Genomic DNA, 9,389 nt, shown 5'->3' with positions numbered 1-9,389 from the left:
TCCTGGTCCGACTGTGTCAGAAACACTCAGAAAGAGCTGAGATGGTAAAACAGCCACAGGGCTGGAGGAGGGTTTAGTGTTAGCCTTCAGTGCTGAGACGTCTTCAGGACATGCCGGGCTGAAGGAGGACGGACATGTAGAGGCGGTTCGGCGGTCCCTGTCAGTGACCGTCAGCGTTTTCATGTTAATTCCAGTCAAACTGTCACAACCCGACTTCAAGAAGGAACAACTAGACAGAAGTGAACAGATGATTTTGGGTTCTGGCCTCCAGCTGTTCTGATCCTCCGTCCTCACAGGAAGTCCTGCAGCCGCTCTCCTCTTCTTCCACAACTGGCCTCAGAAACGTTTCGTTCTCTTCTCATCTGTCCCCAGTCTCACCGAGTGAACCTCCAGCAGAGCCCTCGTCTCCTTCAGGCCCATTTGGAGGCGGAGCCTCGCTCGTCAGGCCCATTTGGAGGCGGAGCCTCGCACGTCAGGCCCATTTGGAGGCGGAGCCTCGCTCGTCAGGCCCATTTGGAGGCGGAGCCTCGCTCGTCAGGCCCATTTGGAGGCGGAGCCTCGCTCGTCAGGCCCATTTGGAGGCGGAGCCTCGCTCGTCAGGCCCATTTGGAGGCGGAGCCTCGCTCGTCAGGCCAAACAGCATCAGGAACACACTTCCTGTGAAAACAACACATCTTCACACTCCGTTGAACCGTGGTTATTTCCGCATGGCGGGTCGGGGAGACATTATTTTCTGACTGCAGCTGAACAGTTAACAGCAACGGAAACAGAAATGCATTGTGGTCCACGGGCTCATTGACCAGCATCCATCCCGCCCGATCAGTCGTAATGGAAAGGGTCCCTGAAGGTGGCCGTCCTGCGTGTCCTCAGATCTCCTGACGGACCGCCGCCTCCGATCGCTGCACCTCGCTGGAATTCACTGAGCTCCACGTTGTGACTGCAACACCTGAATCCAGCCAGCAGGGGGAGCCACTTTCACCACATTCTGCTGGAACATGAGTCACTTTATTCGCTTCACACTTGATTTACTGCCGTAAACTTCTCTCAGTATTTTCCCTGGTCTGGAACACAATCCGTCACTCCTGAAGACAAACAGGAAATGAGTGTTATTTGGTGCTTCCTGTTTGTAAATCCACTTCCTCCGCAGAGGCGTCAAACATTCAGTTCAGGAGCCACATGGTCCCAGTCCCAGCAGCTCGAGGGTTCAGACCTCATCCTGTACTGATGGATGAATGTTCTATATGAGCTCCAGCTGCCGCCGCCGCCGCCGCCACCGCCACTGCTGCTGACGGTGCTGCTGTGTGTCCCAGGATCCACCCCCAAATCTCATTCCCATCCAGTGGTTTGCATTTCGGAGCTCCCTCTGGTTTCTGTTACTCCTGTTTGGTAATAATCTCCTGGTTTAAAGTTTAGATATATGACTCCATCGTCTGCATACATGGAAACATGTACTGAGCAGGTCGGTATGGATGAGAAATACATCTTATAGTAGCTTGAATATTTACAGCGTATTGCTCTCTGCCTGCGTGTATGTGTGTGTGTGTTTGTGTGTGTGTGTGTGTGTGTGTGTATTTCAAACACAGCTCTAATAGCATTAATAGACAGCAGTACCCCTGCTTCACACTCCCCTTCAAAGTCTTTACAGTGTCACGTTAATTGAACACTTAATTCCTGCTCCAGAACGGTAATCTGGGTCTTGTAAAGCCATATTTTGTTGTGCGCTAATTGTCGCCTCCTGGGAAATGTAAAAAGTCTAATTGAATGAGTTTAGCAGGGCCTCGTTTCACATAATCAGTTGAAACTGATTCATTCATCCTCACTGCACCGAACGGGTGATATGAAGGAAACTCGTCTGCTGGGCCGACACGTGCACCGTGTCCCCCAACACACACACACACACACACACACACACACACACACACACACACACACACACACACACGCTGTTCTGCTGCGGTGTGGTGCGCTTTATGTGCCCGTGGTTCATAATAGTCCATTAGTGTGCACTAAAAACACAAATTAGTTTAGATGAAGAAACAAGAAACAGACCCACCGGGATCCAGAGGTAATATGCAGCCATAAGGCACACACACACACACACACACACACACACACACACACACACACACACACACAGTGTGTCAATTAAAATGTTTGACAGAAACACTCCTGATTCTGTGTAAAGTGCCCAGTTTTCTTCCTGTTGTGCTCTCAGTGTGTGTTTCTGCTGTTTCTGCTGTTTTTGGTGTTTCTGTACATTTTCAGGAGTGTGCACGGTTTGCACGTCGTGTCAGTTTAACCTGGCGCCGGGCCTGGCCCAGCCACACCTGGACCAGCCACACCTGGACCAGCCACACCTGGACCAGCCACACCTGGCGCCGGGCCTGGACCAGTAAGAGCGTCATCCGTCCAAACTGTGTCAGCATTACAGCCGAGGTTCGCGCGCGTCGCTGAAGCTCCCAGCAGGAGTGTTCAGGCTGCCTTCCTGCAGGGAGGCGACTCGAGGTGAGCTGTGGAGTCCTCAGTAGCACACCGGCTCGTCCACCGGCGTTACAGGCCCTGGTGAGGAGGTCAGCAGTTATCCAACACTGGGGTCGAACAGTCTGAACAGCTGAGAAAGCAGCTCCCCTCCCCTTGGAGCGTTTCCACTCTCCATACTGTTGTTTCTAATCAAGCGCTGTCCTCGGATTCAATCAGGCTGGTTTGTGTGTGTGTGTGTGTGTGTGTGTGTGTGTGTGTGTGTGTGTGTGTGTGTGTGCGCGTGTGTGTTTTCTTCTTCCAGTCCTCTGCTGAGCTCCCCCATTCAGCCATTCCTCTCTGCAGAGACGTGACGACCTCCTGCTGAGAGCAGGTATCGACCTGAGCTGCTCTCCCAGGGTCACCATGGATCTGTGCAGTGCGCTGCTGGTGGGGTGTGTGTGTGTGTGTGTGTGTGTGTGTGTGTGTGTCGGGGGGGGTTCCCTGGGGAGACGCCAACCTGCACATCTTAACACAATACGGAGGTTTGAGCCACCCGTCCTGCTCCAAGTGTCTCGAAAACAACTTCTGCTTTAACGGGACAAGAAGTGAGAGCTGGACCAGGACCAGGAGGATCTGGACTGGATGGATAGGTGGAAACAGAACCGTGTCCAGCAGGAAAGATATTGATTTTTCTCTAGTTGTTCATTCTGTCTTTCTTCCCCTTCAAACCTCCTTCCTGACACCCCTCACACACCCCTCTCACACCCCTCACACACTCCTCTCACACCCCTCACACACCCCTCTCACACCCCTCACACACTCCTCTCACACCCCTCACACACTCCTCTCACACCCCTCACACACCCCTCTCACACCCCTCTCACACACTCCTCACACACACCCCTCTCACACTCCTCACACACTCCTCTCACACCCCTCTCACACCCCTCACACACCCCTCTCACACCCCTCTCACACCCCTCTCACACCCCTCACACACTCCTCTCACACCCCTCACACACTCCTCTCACACCCCTCTCACACCCCTCACACACCCCTCTCACACCCCTCTCACACACTCCTCACACACACCCCTCTCACACTCCTCACACACCCCTCACACACCCCTCACACACTCCTCTCACACCGGCTCTTCCTCTCCCTCCTCCAGGACTTCATTTCTCTCCTTCAGGTTTGGAAAGTTGCAGTTCTCCTCTCTGTAGTACTAAAAGTGTCCAGAAGGTGGCAGCACAGGATCCTGAACGTTGATCCCTCTTCAGGAGCAATACTCTTTTTTTCTTTCCACTGGGAGGATTCATTTTTTTGCCTTTCAGCCAATAGCTGTCACTGACAGTTTAAGGGATGATAAAGGAAAAGTAGGAAGAGAAACATGAACACATGAAGCTTCAGGACAGGATTCTCTCACTTTTTAATGAGCATCATGTGGACTAGGAGTCCAGCACATTATGTTTTGGACACACATCTAATATGTTCATCATTTCAAATGAGAAACTGAAACTGAAAAGTACTGAAACAGAATGAAAAACAAAACAACAGTAAAGTCTGATTGGCTTCTTTGTCTGCGAGAGTGAATTTAATGTTGCATGTTCATGTCGGACAAATTACCTTTTGTCCCACGTCCGTTCTCGTTTCAATTGTTTTTGACACTTCACAAGTAAATGTGTTTGTTTGTTCAAAATTAATTCATTATTTATTTATTTATTCATTTATTTATTTATTTAATTATTTAATTATTTATTTGTTTTCTTCTCATCAGAATGGTTGCTTGTTTTTCTCATGAGATCTGCCACCATATGAATCTCTTGATTTAGTTCCCATATTTATCCATTTATGTTGAATAATTTATCTTTTTCCATTATAAAACTTAAGAAGTGGTTTGTTTTCTCTCCAGAAGCCTTGTTCCTGCTTTGTCTTGCAGGGTTTAGAGACACTTGTGTCATTTTTTCTTATTTTAGTCCTCCATGTACGGATATAATATGGGCAGGTATGCAGTTTTTCAAGAACATCCAAATGGTTTTTTCTGCACTTTCAGCAGTTATAAATCCCATTTCCCTTTTTCCCTTTAACACAGAGAGAAAGAAACCCACAGATTTTTTTATGTTTAAAAAATAAAAGTTCCTATAATTTTTCACTCTGAAAAGGACTTTTATCCTTGCTGCTGTATACTTGCATGTAGTACTGATGGTGTCCGCTGGGGGCGCAGTAAAACGTTGTGGAGCCGCAGCTGCTGAACTGACAGTAGAAGAAGTTTGTTTTCCTGTGGAGGGAAATTCAACGCTTCCTTCAAGGAGCATCAAGTGAGTACATTCTAGTGTTTTCCTCACTTAATATGGAACTTTTTCCGACATCACATCATGTAATCTATTACACCCATTCAGCAAATAAACGTGCAGTAATCTGCTGTCACTGCCATTGAGTTTTAACATTGTTTATTGCCGATCGTATATGTACAGTAAGTTCTGGTGTATCGGGTTATCCCGTTTCCGTGTTAACTGATGGCCAACATCCATATAGCATCAAAATAAAATAAAGAATCAGGAAAGGTACAGGACTACGGAACCCTGTCATGCATGCGGTTGAACGGCAGGTTGATTTTTGTGGTATTTTATTTTTTTACCGTCTGCTTTGACTGACCGCTAAAGGGCGTCGGTCACCAGTTAACAGGGAAACCAGCTAATACGAAACACTGGTAGACAACTCGCTAATTTGTGCTCGTTTAAAATACAAAAACAAGTTAATTCATCACACTTGCCCTCCGTGGCCGTGTTTTAATGTGACAGTTTTCTTCTAGGAACTGTTAGCCCAAGCTTAATGTGGGTGTATTTATTACAGCTGTTAATTTTTTCGGAATGCACTGTATAACTGAATTAATAGGACCGTGTATATTATGTTATTAAATGTATATAAGTTTCCTTTCTTCATAGCTACAGTCATAATAGCTTAAATAGATTAGTATTGTTTTTATGCCACGGTTTTAATTAATCTGCAACGAATTAATAGCGAAAATAAAGAATAAAAACGGATTGTTCCTCTGCTGTCTTCGATTACTACATTGTATATTCATTAGTTTATATTTTGTGTATGTGAGGAGACCGTAGTGATGACACACACACACACACACACACACACACACACACACACACACAGCTTCTGGAGACTGAAACAAACGTCTCAGAGGACGCTGGACTGACTCAGTGCTGCCGTGTCTTCTTTACATCCTGAAGAGAACCTGTGTTCTACGAGGAACCCGAGCAGAGAACTCGGCCCAGAACGGAACGGAGATCCCCGTCCTGCCGATTCTCCTCCTGCGGCCTGGTTCAGGAATGAGTGCCGAGAATTCAGGGAGAGGCTCATGGAGGGGCGGGAACAGAGGGTGGAGAGGCGGAGGAGGCGGTGGGTGGAGGGGAGGAGGAGGGTGGAGGGGGCGACCGTGGAGAGGTGGAGGAGGAGGAGGTTCGGGTGGTGGATGGAGAGGTGGAGGAGGAGGAGGTTCGGGCGGTGGATGGAGAGGTGGAGGAGGAGGAGGTTCGGGCGGTGGATGGAGAGGTGGAGGAGGAGGAGGTTCGGGTGGTGGATGGAGAGGTGGAGGAGGAGGAGGGTTCGGGTGGTGGATGGAGAGGTGGAGGAGGAGGAGGTTCGGGTGGTGGATGGAGAGGTGGAGGAGGAGGAGGTTCGGGCGGTGGATGGAGAGGTGGAGGAGGAGGAGCTGAAACCCAGAGCACACAGAGAGGTGAGTTTGCTGTTTCCTTCTTCCTGAGCTGCAGACGATGAAGCCCTGCTGACGTCGTTCCTCCTCAGTCCCTCTCCAGGCGTCTCTGGACCGGTCCTGTCCCTACCGAGGGTGGAGCCTGTACTTCACAGAGGGTACGTCCACCGACGAGACGGACAGTCCAGCCCCGTCTCGCTGTCTTCAGAGGCGGGACGTGGTGCTGACGGCGTCTGGACGTGTCTCTGTGCCTCCAGGCTTCGTGGCGAGCTCCCCCGCCGTGGAGAAGATCCGAGTGTTTGAGAAATATTTCAGCTCCAGGATTCACCTGTATGACAAGGTCAGCCACCTGCGCTGGAGGTGTGTGTGTCGGCTGTGTGTGTGACTGTGAAGCGGGTGTTGATGACGGACCGTCCGGGTGTTGTGGGACCAGGACGAGATCGAGCGTCAGGGCAGCGTCCTGGTGGACTACGCAGACCTGGTCGGGGACGGAGCGGTTCTGGAGGCGCTTCCAGAGATCGTCACCGAGCTGAAGGAGCAGCCGGAGCTGCTGATCAGCTGCCTGGGAGCCGCGGTTCACCAGGTAGACCCTCACCCTGTCACCCCCTCACCCTGTCACCCCTCACCCTGTCACCCCTCACCCTGTCACCCCCTCACCCTGTCACCCCCTCACCCTGTCACCCCCTCACCCTGTCACCCCCTCACCCTGTCACTCTCTCACCCTGTCACCCCCTCACCCTGTCACCCCCTCACCCTGTCACCCTCTCCGCTCACCCCCGTGACGTGTGTGTGTGTGTGTTCCAGGTGTTGACGGTGGATTTGGAGAAACAAGCGGCCGAGCTGCAGGAGGACGAGCTCCCCGTCTCGACTCCGATCGTCAGCATCCCTCACATCAGCGCACGGTAACGAGCACGCTAACTCACACACACGCACGTGGCGAGGCGGCCCTCCCTGACGCCGTGCCCGTGGCTCCCCGCCAGGCTGTATAACTACGAGCCGCTGGCGGCGCTGCGGACGCTGCGCGCCGCGGCGTTCGGCCGGCTGGTGAGCGTGAAGGGGACGGTGATCCGGGTCAGCAGCATCCGGCCGCGCTGCGCCCGCATGGCCTTCATCTGCCAGGGCTGCTCCGCCGCCGCGTCGCTGCCGCTGCAGCACGGCAAGTACTGCACGCCCACCAAGGTGCGCACGCCCGCCGCCCCGCCGCGCACGGCTGCACACACCTGAACACACACGCCCCTGAACACACTCCGTCTGTCCCAGTGTGTCCAGCCGGGATGCCGCAGCCGCTCCTTCCTCCCCGTCCGCAACTCCCCCCTGACACACACCGTCGACTGGCAGATCATCAAGTGAGTGTGTGTGTGTGTGTGCGTGTGTGTGTGTGTGTATTCATGTGTTTTTGTTTGTTTAATTGGGTGCGTACATGCCTATGTCTGTGTGTGTGTCCATCTCTCTTGTGATTAGACCCAAGTGACAAATTACAGACGGACGAGCAACATGTAACTAATCGTCATTTAATTTATTTTATTTTGAAAATCGACTGGATTCTCTTGCCTTTTCTGTTTCCGACTTCCTGTCTGGTCCGATCTGCTTGATCCAGCTTGACAAATGGCGCTCTCGGCTCACTTGAAAAATAGAAGGAAGCGGAGCGGGCGCTGCAGAGCGCGAGCGGCGGCGCCGCCTGTTCGTTGTGTGCAGCAGTCAGATTGGTTAATATGGGAGGCCATCAGAAACTCCGTGCGCGGCGCTACCGCGTCCAGTGCGTTCCCCCCGGACGGCACTCGCTGCAGCACTCCCCTGTGGCACAGTTTACGTGGTGTTTTTTTTTCAATCTAATTGTAAACAGTCGTATTAAACGCGAGTGTATTCACGTACGGCATACAAAGCGATCCACGATGAATTGACCCTGGGTGAAGCGGATTATACAGCGTCCTGTGACATGAGGACAAAGTCTCACGAGGACCTTCCAGTCTTCCTCTGCAGCAGCCTCAGCGCCGAGCAGAGAGTTTATCTGCTGATCTCTGCTCAGATAAAGTCCAACATCTCCATGATACCTGCTGAAGGAGCGCTGCTCCCCTGGCCGGAGCGCCGCCGCCGAGCGCCACGTCTCGGCGTGAGCTCTGCTCCGCATGCCAGTGTTTCGAATTAACTGGTGCCCGTGTTAACTTGTGACCAATACATGACTGAAACATGTAGACGTTCTGGTGAACGTCAGTTATCGACAGTTCCAGTGAGTGTGTACGTTTAAAGTCTTTTGTGAGTCTTTAACAGCTGCTGTTATCAGCAGGTGTTTACACAGACCTCCACCGTCATTCGTTAACACGGAACCAGTTAATCCATAACACCAGCCGGCGATCGCTTGTATTCTGCTATAGAGCTCTTTATACAACTGGCTGTTCCGCCATTTGGTTCCATCTCACCTCTCCAATGTTTGTTCTGTCGGGGTTTTTTATTAAAAAAGTGTTTTTCAACCACCGTGGCGTTCTCTGCTGGTTTTCTGACTGTGCTGCTTCCTGTTTACTGGCACATCACACGTCACTCCGTATGAGGGAAGCATGCGGAACAAACACTCCCCCATTCAGTCCGCTCTGCTGTCATGCTTGTTTATAAGGGACACGGAGCGGATTGTCGATCGGCGTAGACCACCTCCTACAATCGGCTCCAAAATACAACCCGCTCCGAGTGAAGCGGATCCACTCGGTCGTTTACATGACACATTTTACAATCCGCTCCATGTATAATCTGCTTATACTTGGTCCATGTAAACGTGCCCAGTGTCTACTCCCCCCTGCCCCCGTCTTGTAAACAGTCACACTGCCCCCCCCCACACACACACACACACAGTCACCACACACACCAACACTAGTTTGCAGTGGCGCGTCTCGTGTAAGGACAGCTTGTGGAGCGGCCTTTATGCAGGGGAACTAAAGTTTCCGTGTAAAAAAAAGTAACTATTTTAATTTAAAGCTGCTGTAGGCAGGATTCTGCTAGTCAATGCTAATTTTTCTGTTTTCTTTGGATTAAATGTTAGAGTATCATTGATAATCCTTTAGGAGTGTAGCATCACTGCTCTACCACCAGGGCGCAGCGTTTCCATCTGTCTCTGTTCTGAGCTGAACAGGAATCTCCACAGCTCCAGGTATCTTTGACCAATCAGAAGAGCCCATGAGGCTCTAACCGTGATTGGTCGAGGGGCGTTAGTCAC

General features: G+C 51.3%; 1 protein-coding gene across 1 annotated transcript in view; it reads left to right on the top strand.

The window, feature by feature from the left end:
* Nucleotides 1–5,833: 5,833 nt before the first annotated feature.
* Nucleotides 5,834–9,389, top strand: part of mcm8 (minichromosome maintenance 8 homologous recombination repair factor) — a 17,172-nt gene continuing 13,616 nt past the window's right edge. The window contains 8 exon segments of the mRNA XM_030106492.1: nucleotides 5,834–5,854; nucleotides 5,920–6,211; nucleotides 6,280–6,345; nucleotides 6,445–6,527; nucleotides 6,621–6,770; nucleotides 6,992–7,089; nucleotides 7,168–7,366; nucleotides 7,448–7,533. Of these exon segments, the coding sequence (XP_029962352.1) occupies nucleotides 5,834–5,854; nucleotides 5,920–6,211; nucleotides 6,280–6,345; nucleotides 6,445–6,527; nucleotides 6,621–6,770; nucleotides 6,992–7,089; nucleotides 7,168–7,366; nucleotides 7,448–7,533 (995 nt within the window).

Source organism: Salarias fasciatus, chromosome 13, assembly GCF_902148845.1.
Source record: "Salarias fasciatus chromosome 13, fSalaFa1.1, whole genome shotgun sequence".
Classification (NCBI taxonomy): domain Eukaryota; kingdom Metazoa; phylum Chordata; class Actinopteri; order Blenniiformes; family Blenniidae; genus Salarias; species Salarias fasciatus.
Note: the sequence above shows the minus strand (reverse complement) of the source record. Positions and strands in the feature narration are given on the sequence as shown.